General features: G+C 41.1%; 1 protein-coding gene across 3 annotated transcripts in view; it reads left to right on the top strand.

Annotated features, from left to right (window-relative positions):
* The window catches only part of LOC120556745 (protein SSUH2 homolog), a 27,760-nt gene extending 1,417 nt beyond the window's left edge, over window positions 1-26,343 (top strand). Inside the window, exons 2-14 of one of the 3 annotated variants that reach the window (XM_039796459.1) lie at window positions 15,353-15,445; window positions 15,554-15,638; window positions 15,909-16,038; window positions 16,391-16,451; window positions 17,780-17,904; window positions 18,578-18,640; window positions 19,251-19,330; window positions 19,401-19,507; window positions 22,258-22,321; window positions 23,289-23,381; window positions 24,618-24,723; window positions 25,447-25,554; window positions 26,066-26,343. In XM_039796459.1, coding sequence (XP_039652393.1) covers window positions 15,353-15,445; window positions 15,554-15,638; window positions 15,909-16,038; window positions 16,391-16,451; window positions 17,780-17,904; window positions 18,578-18,640; window positions 19,251-19,330; window positions 19,401-19,507; window positions 22,258-22,321; window positions 23,289-23,381; window positions 24,618-24,723; window positions 25,447-25,554; window positions 26,066-26,200 — 1,250 coding nt within the window. In that variant the 3' untranslated portion in view covers window positions 26,201-26,343. The remainder of the gene's footprint in view (window positions 1-15,352; window positions 15,446-15,553; window positions 15,639-15,908; window positions 16,039-16,390; window positions 16,452-17,779; window positions 17,905-18,577; window positions 18,641-19,250; window positions 19,331-19,400; window positions 19,508-22,257; window positions 22,322-23,288; window positions 23,382-24,617; window positions 24,724-25,446; window positions 25,555-26,065) is intronic. The other 2 variants (XM_039796460.1, XM_039796462.1) reach the window with 2 other exon arrangements.

Raw genomic sequence — 26,343 nt, 5'->3', positions numbered from 1 at the left:
TTGCAATTCATTACCTTTTTTTCCAATTTCAATTTATGTCCCCAAAAGGAAACTTTGTCAACATCTGTTTTATCTAAAAAGATACATTTCTCTGTTTGTTTATCTCACTTCAATTGTATTGCTGCAAAATCAGATTATCAAGCAGACAAACTGACCAACACATATATAATAAAAGATCGATACTTGGCGTCTGTGTATCGATACAGTATTGCCACACAAAATATTGCGATACTATGCTGTATCAGTTTTTATCATAGAACTTATTTCTGTTACTTACAGTGACTAGTGTTCGTTTGTGTTTAATTTAAAGGTGCTATCTTAGACGTTCAGGACATTAAAGAGGACTAGTCCCATTTTCAAAAATTCATACAAGTTATTCCTATCAGGGCAAAATATAATGGAACGTACAGTATGTTGTTGCGTGTCATTGGTCATTTTTAAGTGGGTATATGGAAATGCTGGAGCTTTCTTAGTGGGTATACTGCGTATACCTGCTTATCACGTAGACTACACCGCTGTGGTGATCCCTCTTTGATGCTCGGTCCTGGATGATGATCCCTCCTAAATGCTCGGTTCTCGGTGATCCGTCCTCGATAATCGGTCCTGGATGATCCCTCCTAAATGCTCGGTTCTCGGTGATCCCTCCTAAATGCTCGGTCCTCGGTGATCCCTCCTCGATGCTTGCTCCTCGGTGATCCCTCCTCGATGCTCGGTCCTCGGTAGGGTTGGGTACTGAAACCTGGTTCCACTCTGGAACTGGTTCCTATGCAACCGGTAGTACTCAGACCGGATTAGAAAGCAAATTTCGGTTCCTCATTTTGGTTCCACTTAATGTGTCGACTGAAATATTTTCCCTCTGTCGCTCCGAAATGGATGTAAAAATATCACACTTTCTCTGTAGTCTATCGTTAGCTAGCTACCGTAAATGTACTACTTTTAAAATGTCATATTTCCCTTCTGGGCTCACCAAAACAGACGTAAAAGCCTTTCTTTAATGTAATTTTTCAGTTTTTCAAGAATCGGTTTAGGAATCGGAATTATTTTAAAAGTACCGGTTCGGCACCAGAATCGTAAAAATCCAAACGGTACCCAACCCTAGTCTTCGCTGATCCCTCCTCGATGATCCCTCCTTGATGCTCGCTCCTCGAGATGAAATAAGAGCTTTGAGACGGCCTTCACCGAGGAGGGACAGAACAACTTCTGGTTCAGCCGAGGACCGAGTCGAGGAGCTATCAAATAAGGGCCATGGGATGTACCCAGACTCTGGTCCCAGGAGCCTTAGGAGTGGCACTAGCAGGCCCAGAAACTGCTTTTTTCACAACACCATAACTCTGCTCAACACCAAGACCCAACACTAGCCCCCTGCCCCTGCGCCGTCCCGCTCCGCCCCCTCTCCTCTGGCACATGGACTATGGACTGTCTGACTACCTCTGATCACGATGCACTTTATTGAAGGTCCCATGGCATGAAAATTTCAATTTATGAGGTTTTTTAACATTAATATGCGTTCCCCCAGCCTGCCTATGGTCCCCCAGTGGCTAGAAATGGTGATAGGTGTAAACCGAGCCCTGGGTATCCTGCTCTGCCTTTGAGAAAATGAAAGCTCAGATGGGCCGATTTGGAATCTTCTCCTTATGAGGTCATAAGGAGAAAGGTTACCTCCCCTTTCTCTGCTTTGCCCGCCCAGAGAATTTGGCCCACCCATGAGAGAGAGACATCATGGCTTTCAAACGAGCAAAGTGGCAGTTGGTCACCTTTTTTATTTTTTTATTTATTTATTCGGGACAGTGCACATTAATGATAATTAACAATCTAACATTTCTGTACAGACTGTAAATGAGCCAGGTTATAGCATAAATGCTAATTTCCACCTGTAGTCCCGAGGCAGGAAAACAACAACTTACAAGATAATGCAAAACAGAAAAATATTACAATATACAATATCAAACAAGAAACACATTAGCACGCATTCAGACAGATTACATTACATCAATAAAATTAGTCAAAATGATGACATAACTGGGAACTTTTAAGAAATTGTTTGAAGTGCTTTTTAAATGTGCAGTAAGTTGGACATTCTCTTCCTAAGGAATCCTAAGGAAAGCTCATTGTGGGACTGGCTCTAGTGGCTGTAATTCTGCACCAAGGCTGAATTTTTGGAAAGAGACTTCAGATACAGTATTAGGGGACCACTAAGGTCTATAAGAGACTTCAGATACAGTATTGGGGGACCACTAAGGTCTATATAAAAGAGACTTCAGATACAGTATTAGGGGACCACTAAGGTCTATATAAAAGAGACTTCAGATACAGTATTAGGGGACCACTAAGGCCTATATAAAAGAGACTTCAGATACAGTATTAGGGGACCACTAAGGCCTATATAAAAGAGACTTCAGATACAGTATTAGGGGACCACTAAGGCCTATATAAAAGCATCCAAAGAGCACCATGTCATGGGACCTTTAATGCACCTCAACAATGCACTACATATGATCATACTGCATTCTGTCTCTACTATTATATGGTCTATGGACTGTCTGATTTCTCATAACTCTATGCACTTTATTTGCTAATGCACTTTAATAATGTACTAACATGATCATACTGCTTTCTTTGTTTTGTCTTTTTTTAACCACTGCTATAAAGGAAAATCACTTTTAATGATTGCACTACTGGTTAGATGTAAAACTGCATTTTGTTGTACTGGTTGTGTTTACTTGTGCAATGGCACTAAAGTTGAATCTAATCTAATCTAATCTAATCTAATCTAATCTAATCTAATCAAAGCCCCCTGTGGCTGGCTGCGGTGTAGGTCATAAACCAGGACAGGGAAGAAAAGACACTAGTGACGCTGCTCATCGATCAAACATGTCAGTCAAACCGCGTATTTCTCTCATTCGTCAATCTGCTGATTATTTCCTCGATTAACAGTTTGAAAAACAGTTTGGTCCTGAACTCTTGGCAGGAGATCCTTGTGTTGTTGTTGTTGTTGTTGTTGTGTGTCATTACATTTGTACAGTGTGTACAGTCATAAACAATGTTTATCGCGCTGCACAGAGCAAGAAAAGGAATTCTGCAGGAGTATTTTGGATGCATTGTCCAGTCTAAGCCTCGCTAATCAGGTCGGCTTTTGTTCTCCCCTTTTTTTAAAAGCACATTCCTTCTCCCGTTCCCTCCCTCCCTCCTTCCCGCTCTCCCTCTTTATTTGTCTCTCTCTTAATAAGTCTCTCTGTCTCCCTCCCTCCCTCCGTTCTCACACTCCGTCCATCTCAACCCAGATCTTTTTAGGGAAACACCTTCTCGCTGGTATTTTTATCCCTCAGCCAGAGGTATTGTGTGTGTGTGTGTGTGTGTGTGTGTACAGCGGGACATAAGCACACTGACTCTGTTGTATTTTTATCTGCCGGGGGCGACGGGAGCTTGGAGAAAACACAGCGACTGAAAAACACTCCGAGGAGCAGACGCTGTTCAGCAAAACCATGACGCACGCGCCCCTAAAGAGCCGCACGGTGCCTCGGAAGTCTCTCAATCAAGGCTCTATTGTGTATATTTATGTAGTAGTATGTTGTTGTGCAGAAAAACAATATATTCTTTGGTATTTTGTTGGATTTATGATGCTGATGTTGCTACACGGCTGCAGTTAGGCAAGTCAAAGCTGGACTTAAAAATAGGTTAACAAGTAATCATGCATGCATTCCTACAGTTAATCAGTAATAAGATGCACGATTCAGTCAGAATTTATTGAAACTTTATTGAAAACTTGATGCTGATACTGCCCTTGTGACGTCTGCTCTCCATAAAAAAGAAAAATAACGGTCAAATTAAGTTATTTAACCCTCTGAGGTCCAAGGGCATTTTTTTTTACATATCTTCTTAAATTTACCTTTTTAGCATTTGCATAAAACTGATCCCCGTGTGTTTCATATTAAAACGTTCAGAACAAACTCAGCTTTCCCTACAGTGACACCCAAATGTTTTCTAGACCAATGTGTAAAGAGATAACTTGGCGCTAAAGCCAAAATGTTGATGTTCGCTTTTTCAAATTCCTCAAAAACGGTGATGCTGTATAGAGTGCGAATCAGGCCGCATTTTTCTGTCCGAGCCCGGCCTGCGTCCAACAGGGCAGTAACACGGTTAAAATCTTGTTTTTTTCTCATACTAATGACACACATACGTTTGTTTGTGTGGAAAGCTTTTATTAACATTCGGAAATGTCAACAGATGAGGCATCAGCGCACACGGGGCAACAAGTGCACGTTAACACAGGCTCGCACCTACATAATAAGCTTTTTTAAATTTAAAATGTTCAATGCCTTATCGCGCTGATGTGACCGACCCCAACCCGAACATCATTTCTAAATATCTGTCCGAACCCGGCCCGGCCCGTCGGGTTCCGGTGGGGTACCGTCGGGTCCCGGGTCAGGTATCCACCCTCTAATGCTATAGCAAGAGCAGAGTGCAGGATTTTTCCCTTTGTTTTGAAGTTGATGTAGTCACAATACATACAGTTTGGGATTATTTTTTTCCCTCCCCTAATTCCTACGGTTAATCAATAACAAAATGCATGATTCAGTCAGATTTTATTGAAACTTTAACATCTTAACAAATGTTTGATTGTTTTTTAAAAAACATTCATTACAAAACTTAATTTTTAGACATTTATTATACATCTATCTACTATTTCTATCATATATTAACACTACTTTGTGAACCTCAGACTTTGGTAAACTGATTTCAAGCACCAAAACAATTTGTCCACACGAGTACAGTTATATATTCAAAAGTGATTTGAAGAATTTCAAAAAGCAACATCTACTTTTTTTGTAGCCTTAGAGCCAAATGATCTCTTTAAACATTGCTCTCAGACTAATCTGGGTGTCAATATACAGAAAGCTGAGTTTGTTCTGAACATTTTGATATGAAGCACACGGGAATCAGTTATATGCAAATACCCTAAAATTTAATAGAATTTAAGAAGATGTGCAAAACTCGACCTCAGAGTACAGCTGGGCGATATGGAGAAAATCAAATGTAACAATATTTTTAACCAAATATGTCAATGTCAAAGTCAAGTCAAGTTCATCCATAGGAATGGAAATTACACTGCTCATACCCACCTTAATGCCCATAAAAAGATAGAGCATAAATACAATACAAATAGACCATAAATAGGGTACAGAAATTATAAAAAAAATTGTGCTGTCTTATAGCCTGAGTTATATTGTATATTGTATAAAGAGCATACCACTTAGTTCGTGTTCGATATTACGGCGATATTGTAGAGTTGACTATTGTTGCTTTCACAAAACATTAACACAATGACATTTTTGATAAATACTCACCAATAATGTGGTTACAATCACTAAGTGGGTAAAGGCAAATAATAAAACAGCTAGAACAGTATGGTGAGTTCAGAAAATGACATCACCTTACTTTATGCAGCCTTTAAATGCAGAAACATCACGATATTACGATATCCAAAATGTAAGTCGATATCTAGCCTCATTTATCGATGTCGATATAATATCAGTATATTGCCCAGCCCTACCTCCAGAGTGTAAATGTTTAATGGGGGTGGCAGTAGCTCAGTCAGTAGGGAGTTGGGTTGGGAACTGGGTTGTTGGCTCAAGTCCCCACACGGACCAAAGTATGGTGGTGGACTGGTAGCTGGTAGCACTGCCAAGGTGCTCTTGAGCAAGGCACCGAACCCCCAACTGCTCAGGGCGCATTTCCATGGCCAGCCCCCTCACTCTGACATCTCTCCATTAGTGTACTGAGCATGTTTGTGTAATTCAGGCCTGTGTGTAATGTGTATAATAATAACAACATTTTATACATACAGTTGAATTTGCCTTGTAGGGCTGCAACCTCTTAGTCGATTAGTCGACTAATTGGTCGTTTTGGTCTTAGTCAACTTAGATTTCTTTAGTCGATTAGTCATGTTTTATGCTTTTTTCATGCTGAATTACTTATTTCCAAGAAACGTACGAGCACATCTCTGGTAAACACAAAAACTAAAGTGGTGCTTTTGCATGACTCTTTGCGGAGAAACTCAGATTTACAGATCTGTCGATTAAATCAACTAATCGATTAGTCAATACAATTGAATGAGTGTTAGTTGACTAATAATTTCTTCAATCGAGCACAGCCCATTGCCTTGTTGCTGCAATGTGCTTGATAGGTAAACTTGCCTTTGCTTCCCTTTACATTTAACCTGAAGGTGAATACACAGGGCGTGGGTGGAAATGACATTTACAGAGTAGTTAAAGTTAGTTTAGTAATAAAGGGAAGGGTGCGCCAGTGTCAGAGTGGATTACCAGTAGAGAGAAGTCACAGGAAGGTGCAAAGGTCGGTAGTTCCTGCAGCAGAAAAAAACTCAAATTCATCACAAACACACTGGACTGCAGCTCGTCCAGAATGCGGCTGCTAGATTGTTGACTGGTACCAGAAGGCGGGATCATATCTCCCCGATATTGGCTTCTCTTCACTGGTTAACGGTCAAATATCGAATCGATTTTAAGGCAATGTTACTTGTTTTTAAGGCATTACTACAAGGCATTGGATTGGCCCCTTTATATAATGCTGATCTCCTTACCCTACATCACTCTTCCAGGAACCTAAAGCCAGAGACACACCAAGCCGATAATCGGCCGTTGGACAGTGAACTATTTTAGTACAATATGAGATCGTATTCCGAACGAGCCGCGATGACAGTCTGGCTTTGAATTTCCGGAGAAAACAAACCAATCAGCTAGTAGCGCCGCCTGATGCTATGGAGATGTATTACGTTTATCACGTCGGTGTCGCCTCAGTGTGTCCCGAGGCAGTTTTTTGGCCCTCGGGGACCCGACTGATCATTCCGACTGGCTTTTCTGTCGACGGTCGGCCGTCTGGTTGGTGTGTCTCGGCTATAAGATCGTCTAATCAGTTCCTTTTAGCTATTCCACAGTCTCAGATGAAGACCTGGGAGCGTGCCTATGTTCCAACAGCCCTATGTTCCCACATTTCTAAGATTTTGTTTTCTCCAAAATTAGGCCATATTTCCCCACATTTACTTTTTCATAAATCTTTATCAGATTTTATCCCCCTAAACCTAACCCTAACCCTAAAAATTTTTGTGGGAGGATAGGGCTTAAATTGAAGGGAAATGTAGGAAGACAAGACCTAATTTTGAAAATGTCCTAGAAATGTGGAAACATAGGGCTCTTCAAACATAAGTCCTAATTTTAAGTGAAAAGAAATTCTTAGAAATGTGGGACCATAGGGCTGTGGGACCATTGGGCTGTGGGAACATGGGGCTTTATTATTTTATTATTTATTTACATTTATTTTATCGTTATTAAAGTGATGGTTCGGAGTAATTCACCCTAGGGTCCTTTGCACCATGACCTCGAGCCAAACACCCCCCCAGAAGCTTTTTTCACCTGGGTCTAACATTGGGAGAGTTAGCGTGAGCGGTGTTATCAGCTGAATAGCTTAGCGCGAGCTAACGGACCCACATTTGTATCTCAGTAATGACCACTTATATTGACACGCAACGATACCAACGTCTACAGTAGTACAAATAGGTTATGCTCTCATAAAACGATAATACACCAGAAGTTTATGTAAATAGCACTTGCCTGCTGGCTTCTGCTCTCTGCTGTTGTTGTTGCTGCTGTGAGACGAGTGCTTAGGGACGTCTACAAATTACAACACCGAAAAGAGATGCAACAAAAATATTTATTAATTAAATTTTTTTTTTTTAAAGTAAGTGCTGTAGTATAACTAGCAGGATACAAGTAATAATTGAGGTAAGTTTGGAGACATTACCTTATTTAATCATTGAATTAATAAATATTTTTGTTGTAACTCTTTTCGGTGTAGTAATTTGTAGACGGCCCTAAGCACTCGTCTAACTGCAGGTAGCAGCAGCAGCAGCAGCAGCAGAGAGCTGAAGAGAGCAGGCAAGTGTTCATAAACTTCTGGTGTACTTACAAACTTTCCAATCCATCGTTTTATGAGTACATAACCTATTTGTACTACTTTGTAGACGTTTGGTATCATTTCGGGCATTATTAGTGGGGTAACTTACAAAATACAAACGTGGGTCCATTAGCCTCTGCGCTAAGCTATTCAGCTGATAACGCTACTCTAGCTAACTCTCCCAATGTTCGACCCAGGTGAAAAAAGCTTCTGGGGGGGTGTTTGGCTCGAGGTCATGGTGCAAAGGACCCTAGGGTGAATTACTCTATAAACTATACTGTGTATATTTTTATACTTATATTGTTTATATTCGTTTATCCTTCTTATTTTTGAATATGTGTGACATGCACCAACAACATCATGACAAATTCCTTGTATGTGCAAAAAACTTACTTGGCAATAAAGCCCTTTTTGATTCTGATTGTGATTTGGGACCATTGGGCTGTGGGAACATAGGGCTGACCCCATCGGGCCTTCCTTGTTGTGGCCCCGAGACTCTGGAACAAACTTCCCATTCGTATTAGGTCCTCCTCAACTGCCGAGATCTTTAAGTCTCGTCTTAAAACACATTTTTATTCTTTGGCGTATGATTTAGTTTAGGGACATTTGTATAGAAGTGTGTTGTTTTGTATGATGTTCTTTGTGTCTATATTTCTATTGTCTTCCTTTATAACATAATATAACTTTGTACAGCACTTTGTTCAGCCTAGGTTGGTTTTAAATGTGCTCTATTAATAAATTGACTTGACTTGACTTGACATTCCAGTGTTTCCCACAGATTAGAAAGCAATTTGTGGCGCGGGGGTGGCGTGGGGGGCGGAAAATACTTTTCAATTCTCGTCTGGATTGAAGCAGCAAACATTCAGTGTAAGAGTAAAAAAAATGACATAACATTATTTATAATAACTTTATTTGATTCACAGCTGCTACATATAGTGTTTTGACCTCGACAACCCAACTGCATTTTACCGCAAACTTGCGACTAGTTAACTTTCTAAAGCGGGCGCAATCACTTGTTTGCTAAGGGTCGGGTCGGGACTCCAACATTAACACATTAACACACTGACAACATTGTATTCAGAATATAAAATATTGTTATAGCACTTTTTAATGTGTGATTGTGTAAAGGTGTTCACGAGATACCACCCTTTCGTGAACTTGTGAATTTCACCATCCGTCTTCTCTCCTTTATGGAGACAGACGCTGTGTGCACGGAGAGGAGGGTCTGTGTGTGTGTGTGTGTGTGTGTATGTGTGTGTGTGTGTGTGTATGTGTATGTGTGTGTGTGTGTGTGTGTGTGTGTGTGTGTATAGCCTATGTGTAGCCTATGTGTAGCCTATGTGGCGGCCAGTGTTGATTGTGTGGCGCATCGCCACAAATTAGTCCAAGTGTGGAAAACACTGCATTCTTACTCCCAGGACATTTGAAAAACGATGCTTGTTCAGGGGCCTTTGGCGTTTGTTACTGTCGCAAAAAGTAAAAAAAATGTAATCTCATCCGCAGTGATATTCATTGCTTTCCCTTTGGCGTCATTTTTCAACTTGCTTGGTTGGGAACCTTAGCGTCACTTTTTGACACTCTGGGTTGAGACCCTTGGTGTTGTTGTAGGGTAAAACCACTTAGTAAGGGTTAGGATTAGATTGTGGGGGTGGGGGGGTTTACAACATGTACCTTTTAAGTGATACACGGTACAAGACTGGGACATGAACCGCGGTCTCCTGGGTGAAAGACCTGTGTCGTTTGTTGGTCTCTTACATTAATACTCTCTACCGTTGTCGCTCTTCATGCTACATCATCTTACAGTGCCGCGGTCGAGCTGCTGCTCTGACATGTTATTATCAATCCTATCCGTTTTTTTTGACAAGACCCGCGCTTGGAAGCAGCCCGAATGCTTGGGGTTAAAGTGCTCAAGTCCACCCCAAAGCGACTTACCATCTCCAACAGAAAACACTGTTCAAACTGCAGACAAACGTAACACACGTTACTCATACTCTGCTTCTGACTGGCTAGTAGTCCTTACCTAGGTACTGTCAGGGCACGCCCTCATACTCTGCTTCTGACTGGCTAGTAGTCCTTACCTAGGTACTGTCAGGGCACGCCCTCATACTCTGCTTCTGACTGGCTAGTAGTCCTTACCTAGTTACTGTTAGGGCACGCCCTCATACTCTGCTTCTGACTGGCTAGTAGTCCTTACCTAGTTACTGTCAGGGCACGCCCTCATACTCTGCTTCTGACTGGCTAGTAGTCCTTACCTAGTTACTGTTAGGGCACGCCATACTCTGCTTCTGACTGGCTAGTAGTCCTTACCTAGTTACTGTTAGGGCACGCCCTCATACTCTGCTTCTGACTGGCTAGTAGTCCTTACCTAGCTACTGAGCATGTGCGGCTCCCAACAAAGGTGGAACAGAAGTGAGATGCCTCACTCTGTATCTAAAACAGAGAGCTCAACACATAAATATGGTGTTTTTTGAAAAACTATTCTGGTACAACCTCTAAAAACAATGATGAACCTGAAAATGAGCATAATATGAGCACTTTAAAGGTACAATATGTAACATTTCTGCTTTAAAATGTCTAAAAACGACCATACCTATGTTATATATTTTTATGAGTTGTGTTCTTACACTATCCCAAATGTTTCCACCAAATGTCAAACCCAGAGAAATCTGTTATTTTATTTTCAGACACGGCACGTTTCCTTTAGTCGCCCGTCAGTGGCGTCATATAACCTTTTACTGTCTAGTTACTCTAACTTCCGTCAGAACACTGGAGTTCAGGAGTAATTGTAAATCATACAATGTCACAGAAAAAAAATACTTGTAACCGTAATACTGCTTTTTTTTGGCCATACAGCATCATTTTGTGATTAATTACATCCCACTTTTTATCACAGTAATACAACAGAGACCTTATTTATTTTGAAAGTTCAATATCGACAAGTAGCTAACGTTGATGCTAAAGCTTTGTGGGTAACATTATGAGGTTACAACATCGTTCAACACGCTAATAGTTATTTTTAGTATGACTGTTTCGACTACAGTTAACAGGACTGGGCTAACCCACGAATAACTTCACTAGTAACGTTAACGTTAGCTGTATAGATAGACGATTAATCTAATGCCAATTTAGCCAGCCAGCACACCCGGTCTGTCTGCCTCACTCCCCCGGTGCAGAGAGACTCAGTCGGGATGACAGCTGACAACAGCCCCAGGACATATAGCTAGCTAGCTAGCTAGTTATCGTTAGCCCCCAGTCAGCTATCAGCCAGCTACTTTTATTACAGCAACCCCCCGGTCAGAACTTATCTCCAGTGCCTGGTGCTTACGACGCTAACGGCAGTTTAATTAAACGTTGGGAAACAGACTATATCAGACCCAGCACCGAGTCACAACAGCAGCCATCCATAGAGTTAGCTACATCTCCGTAGCGCTACCGGTGTATGTGCCGAAAATCTCCTCCCTGCCGAATTTCTCCCCTTCGCGTTTAGCTGTCTTTACGGTTAGCTAAATTAACCCGACAAAAGGTGGGCTAAGCACCAAAACGAAAAGTTAAGATTACTGAAAAGTGAAGGGGAGATAATTCCGGGCAGCTGGGAGATGTTCGGCTGCTGCACAACAGGCATCGAACGTCCTCGCGGTCGCGGACAATCCCCACCCACACCCGTCTCTCAGCCTCGTTTAGTAGCTAGCTAGCGTTACAATAAACCCCGTCCGCCCCGGTGTTGAAACGATCCAAAAGGTGACACTGATATGTGAAATATTTTGTGTTTTAGCTGCTGGCTACTGTTAGCTTGCTGGCTCACGAGCTAACTGGTCAGCTACAAATACAAATCTAATCAAGAAAAACTTAATTATGTTGGGGAAACTGCAGCTATTTTATTAGAATAACATGAATAAACGTAACGTGAATAAACTTGAATGGGTAAACTCGTCCGTGAACTGATGGGAATTGATGCATTCTAACCGGCAGCGAAGGTGTTTAACACTAAAAACTCCCATAATTCCACGCAACTTCCCAACGTCATCAAAAGTCCAGTTTTCCCGTCCATTGTTTTGGTTGAGAGACCCCTAGCGGCAGAAAGTTACATATTGTACGTTTAAGGCTGATTTATGCTTCTGCTTTAAATCGACGCAACGGAATCATACGTAGGTACGTGGAGACACCGACTCTATAACTCTTGAAAAATGTGAAACGGTGACGCACGTCGCTCGGCCGTGGCTTGGTAGCGTTGCATTCCCCCCCGAGTCATTTCCTGGTTCTCTTTCTCCATTAACAACATGAGATCAAGGAGAGGGTTAACTTCTCCTGCTCCAGATTTCCCACCGTGGTCAGAAAGAACAGAGGAGACACTTTGTTTCTCTCACTATAACGCTAGAGTCGATACTCACTCTGAAGATAATCACCGACACTCTCTCACTCACTCTACCACACACACACACATATATATACACACACCTGCGCCAGCCCTGCTGTTCTCACAAGTATAAACATCAGGCCACTTACGTAGGCTACGGCAAAAGCTCTGCGTGGAGCCTCCACTGAACCATATATCACTCTTTAGTGGAGCTTGTAGTGTGTAAATAAACCACTATACCAGGGGTGTCAAACTCAATTTCACCTAAAGGGCCAGACATGTTTAGTTAATTCACATGCTTTTATTTAATTAATTATTGCGTGTCTCATATAGCCTTCTCACTTACAGTTTGGTCGACATAAAGCCCCCAAAAAGTAACCTAGCCGTCAAAGAAAAAAGCGACAAAAACATTGGGAAAAAAAACGCCAGAAAAGGCCCCAAAAACGTCTGCAAAAGTGACAAAAACTTAAGAAAAAACGACACAATGTTGAAAAAGCTACAAAAAGTAGGCGGGCCAAAATTTATTGTGAACCTAAATCGATACGCGAGCCGAAACGCGGGCCTTGAGTTTGACACATGTGTACTATACTGACTGAAATGTCCGTGTGAGCGTTTAATCCTGAGCATATGGTCTGTTACTATGGGCTATAACCAGTTTCCTGAAGAATGCATCCTCCCTTCCTGTCCTTTCTTCCTGACAGAAAACACTGTCCACCCCTCCCCTCTTTGGCTCAACTTTTTAATATGACAAAACATATTGAACCAAATAAGGAAAACAAAGCTTTATGGAAAGATGTTAAAGTGCTCCGTACCGAGACAGACACAGAGAAGGTCTGAACCTGAGGGGGAGACTTGAAGCTTGTCCAATTTATTTATTCACTGAGTCTGTTTTAATTGTGCTTTGTCACATTTTGCTTTCATTGATACATCTTTTCCACCTCAGCACTTTTTTAGGGCTGCAACTAACACCGCTTATTTTCATCGTCGATTAATCCGCGGATTGTTTTCTGGATGGACTGATGGAACAACTCATCAATTAATCGACAATGAAAATGACCGTTTGGTTGCAGCCATGCTCATATCGACAAAGAACTTTCTCTCGACGTCTGCCTTTGTGTGACAGCAGCCAAAAACATCTCTCTGCACCTCCTTTCATCTTCCTTCTCTCCTCCGATTCTCTGCCATTTCCATAGATTGGGATTAATCGACAATAAAAAAAAGACGCTTGTCACTGTCAATTATTTTCTGGATGAATGGACGAGTTGTTTGGTCTCTAAAATGTCAGAACATGGTGAAAAATGTGGATCAGTGTTTTCCCAAAAACTCCCAAGATGACGTCCTCAAATGTCTCGTTTTGTCCCCAACTCAAAGATATTCAGTTTACTGTCCCAGAGGAGAGAAGACACTAGAACAATATTCAGATTTAACAAGCTGACATCAGAGAATTACTTTTGTCTTAAAAAAATGACTCAAACCGACTAATCGATTATCAAAATAGTTGGCGCTTAATTTAAAAGTTGACAACCAATCGATTAATCGTTGCAGCTCTACTACTTAACCCTCGTGTTGTCTTCTCGTCGACCACGCAGCTTTTTGTCATTCTGGGTCAAAATGAAAACCTTTTTTTTTCAAATGTTTTGGTCGTATTATTTTTTCTTTTTTATGCCTTTTTTCCCCCAAGTTTTTTGTCACTTTTTCCGATGTTTTTGTCGATTTTTATTTTGTTTTAATGTTGGTTTTTGTATCAAGTTTTTTAAGCTTTTTCTGACTTTTTTTGTCACTTTTTTCAAAGTTTGTCACTTTTTCTGATGTCTCTGTCGATTTTTTTTCAAAGTTTTTCTTGTTCTTTTCCTACGTTTTTGAAGCATTTTTTCAACCTTCTTTCAGTTTTTTTTTTCAAATGCCATAAAATCTAATAAAATACCCAAATTAATTGAAAGTATTGAACAGATCATTTATTTTACACTAAAGAACGTATGGAACCATCCACGTTATTTTTTTTGGATAATTTGTTAAAAGAAACCCCAATTTTTGATATAGAGACTTTTTGAAAATGGGTCAAATTTGACCCGAGGACAACAGGAGGGTTCATTTGCCTGTTCTTTCTCTATCTTATGAGAGCAGCCATCAACAGGGAATGTCAATCATTATCCAAGCTTTGTATGGTTAGTCAAATGGAGGTGTAGTCTCACTAAATATCGCCAGCATCAGGTTTTTCATAAAGTTTCAATAAAATGACTGAATCGTGCTTCTAGTTCCTGATTAACTGTACAAAAGGAATACATGACTGTGTTTACTTGTTATATTTCACCAGGGCTGTAGTACTCTGGACGGTTTTTCTATGGTCTCGGACTCGCTGGCAGTTGGACTCGGACTTGTCTCGGTCTCTGCCACTGGTCTTGCCAAATATGGCTTTTGGTCTCGACCGAGTCCAGGTGTCTTTATTATGTTTAATAATTAATTAATTAATAATATTGGAGGGAAAAGTGAAACACTGGCCACCAGATAACCAATCACACACTAGATTATCTTTGCACGGCACGCCCTGCATCTGCGTGACCTGGAGGGAAAGTCAAACACTTTTTTTTTTCGGTCCTGGACTCGGTCTTGATTGGGACTCGAACCTTTTTGGACTCGGTCTTGACTTGGTCTCGACTAGTACTGGTCTTGGACTTGTCTTGGACTCAACAAAGGTGGTCTTGACTACAGCCCAGTATTTCACTGGTGTGTAACGTTATAGTTTAGTCAAGCTTTGACTTCCCTAACTGCAGCTGTGCAGCAACATTAATCTAACAAAATACCAAAGAATATAATGTTTTTATACACAACAATAGCTTTAAACATTTTTTTTGTGTGCTATTTTTTGTTGACCTAATGATTCCACTCAGGTTTTGTATGTGCAGTATGAAAAAGAATACCTGCAGCAAGACAGAAAAGTCCAAACAGTGCAACGCTTCATGTTTGTTTGTCCCAAACCCTTGCTCTCTATCTGTGGCTGTACTTCATCTTTTCTTCCCCTCATCTCCTAAGGTGCGTTTGACCCAAACATCCCAGAGGAGGGACCTTCAGCGCCCCCTCCTGGCTGGCTGGATGATGTACATGGATACCAGGTCCCCAAAGGAGGTGAGTCCTTTGTGTCTCTTCTCTTCTGTTTTTGTTTCTTTAACAGAAAGAAAAGGTTTGTCCCAACCTTCGTCTCCTATGTTTTTGTGTTGATGTGTGTATGTCTAGAGGGTGACAACCCGCTGTATCCACCCCCCCCTGACTATAACCCGCAGCCCGAACTCAACAAGAACACTTTGGTTCCCATTGTCAGGTAAACAAAGCTGTTTTCTCACACGAACTCCGGACGCTGTCCGTCCCATCAGGTCCAGACTTTTTTCAAAGATTCCCTTTCATGCATGTGAACACATGTAAAGATGTTAGACAAAAAATATGAAGATATAATGGGATTATGGATGTACTTGTGTGTGTGTTTGTGTGTGTGTATGTATGTGTGTGTGTGTGTGTGTGTGTGTGTGTGTGTGTGTGTGTGTGTGTGTGTGTGTGTGTGTGTGTGTGCGTGCGTGTGCTTTTGTCCCTCCAGGGTCCCCACTGTGTCGGAGGATGTGGCCAGAGATGCCTTGCTCAAGTTTGTGGAATCCAAATGGAGATACAGCTCCAAACCTGCCAGGAACCTCACCTTCAAAGAGCTCCAGCCCGTCACTGTGTACAGGGTAGGAGCACATCAGTACACAAAATGAATATGTTACCTATCTAATATCTAACCTGGACTAACATCACATCTGTGAACAACAGATAGATAGATAGATAGATAGATAGATAGATAGATAGATAGATAGATAGATAGATAGATAGATAGATAGATAGATAGATAGAGTGGAATAAATGAGCCGAAATAACGATATAACCGTGTAATTGTAATAAATAATGCGTAGATTCTCCTTCACGCTTTTGAATAGTTATTGGAGGATGTGTATTGGACATGGTCCAAACTCCAGACAGCTAAAACAGACTGCAGTCGTAGCAACATGAATCAAATGTTTTCTGATTGTCTTCCTTCTGCAGTATCGCCTGGAGACCTACACTGAGACCAGAACCAGCGCCTGGCAGTTTGAATCCTACAACGGTAAAACCTTTATCTGAGCCAACAAATTACTGATAACATTGGCTCTTTTATGAATGAATAGATCTGTCATGATTGTGGGTTTCTGTTAGGGATGCACCAAATCCAGATTTTGGGGGTTTGGCCGAAATACCGAATCCACTGGTTAAGATTCTGCCGAATCCGAAACCAAATACCAAATACCGAATACCAAATACCGAATCCTACTCCCAGTTTTTAGCTGTGTCTGTTGTTTCTTTGCCTTACCTGAAGTTGCTGCATTCTGCTGCCGTCTGGAGATTCCTTCATGCACAACTTGTATTCTTTCGCATGTTTCATACCCAAATGTTTTAACAGCGGCCATGTTGTGTATTGTTTAGGGTCCTCGCCACCACGAGACAAATCGGCATTGCAAATAGAACATGTAGCTGGACTTGAATGGCCTTCTTTTGACTGAAAGTACTGCCAAACAACAACGTTTTCTGCTCACGAACTCCATTTTCACTTTCTCACAGCCTACTGCATTGAACGCTCCACCTATGTAAACACCTTCCCGTAATCAACGGCGCCGTCATTACGTCAACTAGCGTAGACACTTTCATTTCACAGAGATGTTCTGTAGAGTGGAGAGGAGAAGGACCCGCGCTGAGAGCTGCGCGTCTGATATGAACAACCAGGCGCGGGATCAGGCATTAATCTACGCTTCACGGCTATTCGCAGCACCTCAGCGTACGGTGATATCCTCGGATTCTGATCTGAATTGTCAGCAAACTGATTTTGGTTTAGCAACAGGACAGACTGATGTATAAAAGAGTTCTTGAGCCTGTTGTGTCTAAACAAAGGGACTCTAAAATTGCCTGTTGGGAGGAAAAAGTTGGTATTCGTAGTTTAAAACATGAATGGTGTCATGATTAGGGAAATGGCGGACCCAAAAATGCAGAGACAGCAGCTTGAGGATTTAATAAAATAAAAAGCAATACAACAAAAGGCGTCCTGAAGACAGAAGGAAAAAAACGGTACCAAAATAAAATGGTACACCAAGCCAAAGGGGGTAGGCTTACACACACAATGTTCTGACAACAGACAATGACAACACAGAGACTAAAAATACACAAGGTAACGAGGGTGAAACAAGGGACAGGTGACACGAGGGCCCAGGAACAGGTGAAACACATCAGGGCGGGGCAGACAATCACGAAGGCGGGAAAACACAAGACAGGAAGCAAAACAAGACATGATGTAGGATAAATGCTGTTAGCATGTCTGAGCGTGCTCGTCTTGTGGGTTGTTTGGAAGGAGTGTGCAACAGGTTGACCAACTAACGTTTACGTGTGTCCTGTTTCTTCAAACAGGACAGGTGGTGGACGGTCCTCAGTTTGGGATGAGCCCTCCACCGTGGGACATTCCTGTCCCGCCGCCTGCGAGATACACCGACAAGGTGGAGAAGGTCCGCGTGCCGCACTCATCCTTCGTGAAGGTACAGCTCCGTCAAGCTTTCTCGGTTTTCCTGGTTGTGTTACTTTTTTGTGTTCTTTGTGTGTGTGTGTGTGTGTGTGTGTGTGTGTGTGTGTGTGTGTGTGTGTGTGTGTGTGTGTGTGTGTGTGTGTGTGTGTGTGTGTGTGTGTGTGTGTGTGTGTTTAGTTTATTATAGGGTCTCCATTAGCTGTGCCCTTACACAGCTACTTTTTTAAGCATTACAGTCCACATTACTCAACACATTTACATACATTACATACTAAAGTCAACATTACTCAACATATTGAAAACACACATTAAACATTACATTCTACATAAAAGAAAAAAGAAAACGATTCCCAATTGCATGGCATGCTACAAATATGATGCTCCAAGATGTTTTTTTTATTTCCTTTGTAAACATTGATGTCTGTGCGTTCCTACAGTATGTGTTTGACTCCATATTGTGCTTTAATTGACTATACTTACAGTATATGATTAAGTGTTTTTGGATTGTAAAACTTTCCATGTTGAAAGAAGGGCAGCGATTAACCTGTGTGTGTGTGTGTGTTTTGTGTGTGTGTGTGTGTGTGTGTGTGTGTGTGTGTGTGTGTGTGTGTGTGTGTGTGTGTGTGTGTGTGTGTGTGTGTGTGTGTGTGTGTGTGTGTGTGTGTGTGTGTGTGTGTGTGTGTTAGCCGTGTCACAAGTGCAACGGCTGTGGAAGAACTCGCTGTGGTAACTGCCATGGAAGAGGCCAGGTGAGATGTAGTATTACAGTAGAACTGCAAAGACGATTTGATTAGTTTGCAACTATGAAATAAATCTAAACTATTTTGATAATTGGTTATTTGGTTGAAAAAAGTGAAACTTCTGTGATTTCCGCTTGTTAAATGTGAATATGTTCTAGTGTCTTCTGTCCTCTGTGACAGTAAACTGAATATTTTTGAGTTGGGGACAAACATTTTGAGGACATCATGTTGGGACTTTGGGAAACACTGATCCACATTTTTCACCATGTTCTGACATTTTAGAGACCAAACAACTCATCCATTCATCCAGAAAATAATTGACAGTGACAAGCGTCTTTTTTTTTTTTTATTGTCGATTAATCCCAATACTCCAAATAAAGCCTCCCTTCTTAATTTATGGAAATGGCATAGAATCAGAGGTATAGAAGGAAGATAAAAGGAGGTGCAAAGAGATGTTTTTGGCTGCTGTCACACAAAGGCAGACATCGAGAGAAAGTTCTTTGTCGATATGAGCATGGCTGCAACCAAATGGTCATTTTCATTGTCGATTAATTGATGAGTTGTTTGGTTTGTAGAAACAGTGACATTAGCGAGAAATGACCCCCATCTCATTTTGCAGAAGCGTTGTACATTCTGCCACGGTCACGGCCGTTCCAGGGACAAGCGCTGCACCTCGTGTCATGGCCGTGGGCGCAGGAGGTGGGTGTCCTCACTGCCTGCTTCCTTTTCCCCCTGTCTCTCTGTCTCAATGTGCTTCTCCGTCTTGCAGAAGCGTTGCTTTGGCTGCAATGGCACAGGGTTCAGAAGGCGTCCCGGGAATCACAAGTCGTCCGGGAAGACGCGTTGTTCTGCTTGTAGCGGGAGAGGCCGTAAGAGGTGAGAGAGGAGACCCGAGAACTCTGACGGAAAGCGTTTGGGCTGTTAGTTGAGCGCGAGTAGAGTAGTAGAGTACAGAGGAGAGGGCTGATTTGGGGTCAGCCCTATGTTACCACAGCCCTATGTTCCCACAGCCCAATGGTCCCACAGCCATATGTTCCCACAGCCATATATTCCCACAAGTCTATGTTCCCACAGCCCAATGGTCCCACATTTCTAAGAATTATTTTTCACTGAAAATTAGGCCCTATGTTCCCAAAGCCCTATGTTCCCACATTTCTAAGATTTCTCTTAAAATTAGGCCCTATGTTCACATTTTCAAAATTAGATCTTGTGTTCCTACATTTCCCTTCAATTCAAGCCCTATCCTCCCACAAATTTTTTTAGGGTTAGGGGGATAAAATCTGATACAAATTTATGATAAAGGAAATGTGGGAACATAGGGCCTAATTTTGTGGGCACATAGATGTAGATGTATTTATTAGTAGGATAACCCCTTGAGATGAATCATCTTATTTTCGAGGGGGTCCTTAAAACAATTAAACAGTAAATACAAAACACAAAATACATTCACAAATACATACATCACTACCAAGCCTAACTGCTCCCACAACAACTGATCCCCCTCCCCCATATACATACAATTAAAAACACAGTAAATTTGCATACATCCCAAATATGATGCTATTATAGTAGATGCACAAACAGGAGCCAACTCATAAAATAAATAAATAAATCAACAAAAATCGTAATATGTCTAGTTAGAGACAGGAGCAGGTTATTTGTAAATAATTAAAGACAGATGCCTTAAACAAAACAAATGAAGTAATTGATCTAAGTGAAGTGGGCAAGGTATTCCAATCAGATGGTGCTTTAAATTTAAAGGCACGTCGTCCAATTTCTTTGGAGTTTCTGGGAACAAAGGGGTACACAGTATGTCTCAGACTATATGTTGATCTATATGGGATTAAATGTTGTTTCAAATAAGTAGGATAGTTAAAGAAAATTGATTTAAAAATAAAATGCAGCCAGTGAGAATGCCTTCTAAATTTGGGTGTTAACCAATAGAGTGACTCATACATCAGGCAATGATGGGTTCTATAAGGAAACCTCAGAACAAATCGACAGAGACTGTTATAGGCTACATTGAGAGGGATAAGATTTGTTTCAGAGGTATTCTGATAAATAACATCTGCATAATCTAATATTGGTAATAGAAGCTGTGAGATGATCCTTTTCCTAACCTGTAGTTTAAAACAGTTGATAGAACGATATAATGTTCTCAGACTGCAGTTTATTTTCTTAACAACTGAATTAATATGAGGTTTAAAAGAAAGCTGAGAATCAAGCAAGAGACCAAGATATTTAAATTCCTCCACTTTCTCAAGTGTTGTTCCATCCAAAAAGTGAATTGAAAAATTATTAACTGGGTGAAGAGAATTAAATTTAGTGCCGAACAACATGGTATATGATTTCTTCTTATTAAGTAAAAGTTTGTTATGTGAAAACCATTTTTGAACAACCTCAAAGTCAGACTGTAGTGAATGCTCAATGTGTAAGATATCTGGCTTGGAGGAATAGATCACTCTATCATCTGCATATAAATGAATATGACAAGTAGAGCAGGATTGCGGAAGATCATTAATAAAAAATAGAGAATAACAAAGGCCCAAGAGATGAGCCTTGAGGTACACCTTTTTCAATAGTTATAAATTTAGACTGGCAACCATTATAAGAAACACACTGGCGTTTATTGTGAAGGTATGAGTTAAACCATAGTAAAGAATGTCTAGAGAAGCCAATAGCAAAACGTTTGTCAAGAAGACGATAGTGATCAACCATGTCGAAAGCCTTTGTCAGATCAATGAAAATTGCACCAGTATGCATGTTATTATCTAAAGAAGAAAATGTTTCTACAACCAAGAAAGTGGTTGTAGAAAAATTAGGTATGAATCCAGATTGGTGTGGAGATAGGAAATGAAAGTCATTGATGTATTGAGATATTTGATTAAAAATTAACTTTTCAAACACCTTTTGCTATGCTATTAATAATGGAAATGGATCTGTAATTATTGAGGTCAGAAGAGTCGCCACCTTTATGCATAGGGCCTAATTTAGAAATAAATCTTAGAAATGTGGGAACATAGGGCTGTGGGAACATAGGGCCTAATTTTTAAAACAATCTTAGAAATGTGGGAAAATAGGGCTGTGGGGACATAGGCACGCTCCCCTTGATTTGATTTACAGCGTACACGTGGCGGGACATTTCCTAACAACCCGTTTGATAAATATTCCCCCGCCCCAGCATGTTTTCCTCGATCTTCACTGGGGGGAGCGTAGGCTACATCTACACCACCATGGGTCTTCCATTCGACCATGCACTTGTCGTTCTCCCAGGTCTGAAAATCAACACTTTTTTCCGACACTTTCTTGTTTACACCGGCACGCACATGCCCAGTGTGTGTGAATGGTCATGTGATATGTGTTGTCAGACGTGTTAACATGGATGCAGATTAGTACTGCTACTGGAGCTAAAACTCTTGTGTGGACGGAGATCGTTTTTGGCTCAAAATGAGGCTTATGAAAAAGTGAAAACGTAACAGTGTAGATGTAGCCTAAGATGCAAGGAAGAAATGTGAGCAAGGGAAGCAAGGAGCCACGTTAGCCGACTGAAAAGATCCCCATGTCTCTGGAGCTAAACATATGACGTTGGTGGATGTCTTAACACGTCGCTCTCAAATCTTCTATAGGGGATCAACTGGGTCGAGATCTGCATCTGCATCATCAGTCACGGCCATGTGACTCATATAGAAGGCAAGGGGTGGAATTTAACATAACATGCATGTTTTTGGTGGTGGGAAGAAAACAGCACCCGGAGGAAACCCGTGCAAACACAGAAAGAACATGAAACTCCCGGACCCAGGACCAGGCCATAGTTCTAACCACTGCTCCACCATGACGCTAATAAAAAACAATAAAAGCCATGGTTGCGTCTGAAATCTCCTCCTCTGCACTACATCCACAACATGTAAACTATTTTAGAATATTAGCTGTGTGCACTCATTGAGGAACTGGTTCAAGGAAAGGTCTCTGACACATAGAAGGTTAAGCTTAAGTCTTTAACTGCAGTTTAAGCCTTTTATGGCATAAAAGTGCATTGTGTGCCAGACAGATAAGCCGAAAAACAGGAAAGACAGTTAAAGTTAAGAGAATAGACGAGTTAGTTGCACCAGACAGAGGCCCCGATCTTGGTGTGTGTGTTTTGTGAATATATCAGTTTCTGCCTAGAAACAAGGAGACACCCCCCCGTGATGAGAGAAAAAACGCTTAAGGGAGAGAATAGATCGGGGCTCAATTCGCGGGACAACTTGGTGGACCAAGCTCTGACTTCAGTTATATGCAAAAACCCTAAAAATGAGAATTCAAGAAGATATCTATGCCCTTAGACCTCTGAGGGTTACAAATGTAGAAATGTAAATCAGAGCGTTTTGACGTTACAGAGCTGCCTCGGTCTGTTATGAACGTTTTTGTTACTACCACATTCTGGGATGCTTATGCCGGCGTAGTGTCCAGTATTGCATACTGTTATATTTTCCCAGAAATTGTATGCAATTTACGTACTGTTACATACTAAGGTTTTCGGACAACAAATCTCATATACTGTTTTAGCTACTAAATAGCATGTTAGTGTGGAATTTCTTACACAACCCTCAATTTGCTAAACACAAATGTGATGTTGTACTGTGAGGAAGATGTGACTTTTGATGTGTCGCTCCTCCAGGTGTTCCTCCTGTCATGGCCAAGGCTACAACACCTGCTCCGTGTGTCACGGCAGCCAACGCCTGCTGCATTTCATCCAACTCACTGTGACGTGGTAGGTCAAAGACACACACACACACACACACACACACACACACACATAAATATCTGTCCAGAAGCTGCTCTACGCTGAAGACATCCCCAACTACAAGAGCTGAGCGGAGAGGTAGCTAACAGAGAATGCTAGTGCTAACCAGCTAATATACTGTAATACACAACGTAAAACTGGGTGGAGAGCAGTGTTGCCACAGTTATGTTGAAAAAGTAACTTAGTTACTCTACAGATTACTTGATTTTAAAAGTAACTTAGTTACTTTACAGATTACTTGATTTTAAAAGTAACGAAGTTAGATTACAAGTTACTTTATTAGTTACATTCAGCAGCTGCCGACAACACCCCTACAGCCTCAACATAAAAATGACAACCGGTTTACTGTGCCGCAGCTCAGCATTGCCAGTAGTAGGATCTGGTTTATTATGGCACGAAAGAGAGCGAGTCATTTCCTCTACAACGTACTGCCCCACCAACTTCTTCAACTCTCCCCCACTTACTGGTTTTGCAACGAAGTCCAGCTTTTGTTGTTTGGGTGGTTGGGGGACCTCCTGCTCTCTGCTTCCCACCACCTGCTGGGACTTACTCTGTAAGTTTGACTGCAGTGGTGCGACTCCAAATTTTTCTTCAAATTAGACAAGTGTACAACCAACCTTAATATTGCCGTCTTTAGCTGACACAAACTCAAAATAGTGACTGTATTTCCAGCTAGAAAACGCACATCTCTCTCCTCCCTCCATTGTTGTTTACGTTTGTCGCTGCGTGGTACACGTGACCTGTCCTCATGCTGAAAACGTGACTTGTCGCATACGTGACTTCACTCCCCGAGACGCAAGAAGAAAGCAAAAATATATATTTTTACTAAGGAAAATGACAAAAATAGTAACGCACAGTGACTTGGATAAGTAACTTTAATCTGATTACTGGTTTGGAAATAGTAACGCGTTAGTATACTGGTGGAGAGGTAGCTAACATGCTAACCAGCTAATATATTGTAATACACAACGTAAAACCACACACACACCCAAAAATCATATTTGAAGTTTGTGTGTTTATTAATATTAATATTCAAATATATTTGAATATTTATTAATAATATAACCCCAAATATCTTTTTTTTTAATATATATTAGAATTATATTCGAATAACGACGTTCGGAGTCAAAGCCCTAACACACACACACACATAAAAATCTGTCCCAAATGGTCTTCTGCTTCATCTGTTTCTTATGTGTGTAGGAAGAACGACATAACTGAATTCATTCCCGACCGCCAGCCTGACTTCCCTGACAAGAAGTTTGAGAAAGTGACGGGAGATCCGTTCTTCGTCGATGAGAGCATGCTGGTAAACACCAAACACACTTCTCCTTTTGCAAATTAGAATTGTAAAGTAATAGGCAATAAAATGATTTTCATGCATCAAGAAAACTCTTCTCATTGGAATCTTTCCTTGTACTTAACAGGGTTAGAGTTAGGGTTAGGGTTAGAGTTAGGGTTCACGCACAAAACATGCAAAAGATTAAAAATTAAAATATTATAATGTGAAATAGTATAACAATATGATCTGCTTACGCTCTTTCACTTCACGCACGAGCAGATCAATTTCTTCTCCTGAAAATCTCTCCTTCCTGCTCAGCAAATCCTCCGTCATAACAGCAATGCTCCAAGGTCCAAACGCGCCTGGCTTTTAAAGGGAATGGGAGATTATCTCTGATTGGTTTATTGCATGTTACGCCCAAAACACACCTCTGATTAATGAAAACACTAAGTACAACCCTTTAGAACCAGGCGCCCGGCGCACCGAGCCTTTTTTCCACCGTCAAACTAGCAAAAGTGGATTTGGACACGCCCTAAACGCACCTGCGCCAGGCGCTTCACGCCATGCGCTCAGATCGTTAAAATAGGGCCCTATATGAGACAAAGATATGTTGCTTTTTTGAAATAAAAGTATGTCAATAAACTCTACATGTCTGGCCCTTGATGCGATTCTCTTTTTCCAATGTGGCCCTTAGTGAAGTTGAGTTTGACCCCCTGATCGTCTGTGTTTGCTCCTCCTATGTCCTGCCAGGTTTATCCTATCCAGGGTTTCCCAGATCAGGAGATCTGCGATGTTTCCACAAGAATGATCAACGAACACCTCAATCGCTTCAGTTCCACCAGCCGCATCCTGCAGCAGGTACAAAACAAACACGTATAAACTAGAGCCCACCGATATATCAGCGGGCCGATATTATCGGCCGATATGAGCATTTTCCAAACTGTCGGTATCGGCATTTATAATGGCCGATACGTGAATATTAAAAAAAATAAAATAAAAACGGACGAAACACCCTTCAACCCTTTAAGTTTCATCCGAACTTTTATATATTTTGATGTTCCTCTGTTGTGTTGTGACAATAAAACAAACACGTTTATTTTTAAATTGCATTATCATATTATTTTAGCGAGGACTCATAAATAACTACAAATAACTGTTAGGGAAATCTGTTTATGTTTTGTTACGCGTTTCTGCATTTCCTTTTTAAATATATATATATTGGCCGATATAAAAATCCTTTATCGGTCGGGCTCTAGTATAGACGTGTAGATCTGTTGTTGTTTAACGATGCTGAACGTTTTGTTTGCGTTTCTCTCCAATAAATAAAACCATACTAACGTCACAACTGCTTTTTTATTCCTCTCCGTAGCGTCAGACCATCGAGATGGTGCCCCTGACTCACGCTTACTACACGTACAACGGAAAAGACTACAGCTTCTTTGTCTATGGCGTGGAGAACAGAGTCTTTGCTGCCAAATATCCCACTGCGTGTACTATTTTATAAGTACCGTGTCTAGTCCTGACAATACATGTTCATGTGTAGTATGGGTCATATCGTGGGAAAAGGGAGGGGGGGGGGAGCAGAATCATCCATTTAATGTACCACTGTGTATTCACCAAAATTCTATTGAAGCGATATGAAGTGTA

This window comes from Perca fluviatilis, chromosome 4 (assembly GCF_010015445.1).
Source record: "Perca fluviatilis chromosome 4, GENO_Pfluv_1.0, whole genome shotgun sequence".
Lineage (NCBI taxonomy): Eukaryota > Metazoa > Chordata > Actinopteri > Perciformes > Percidae > Perca > Perca fluviatilis.
This window is presented reverse-complemented; position numbering and strand designations above follow the sequence as displayed.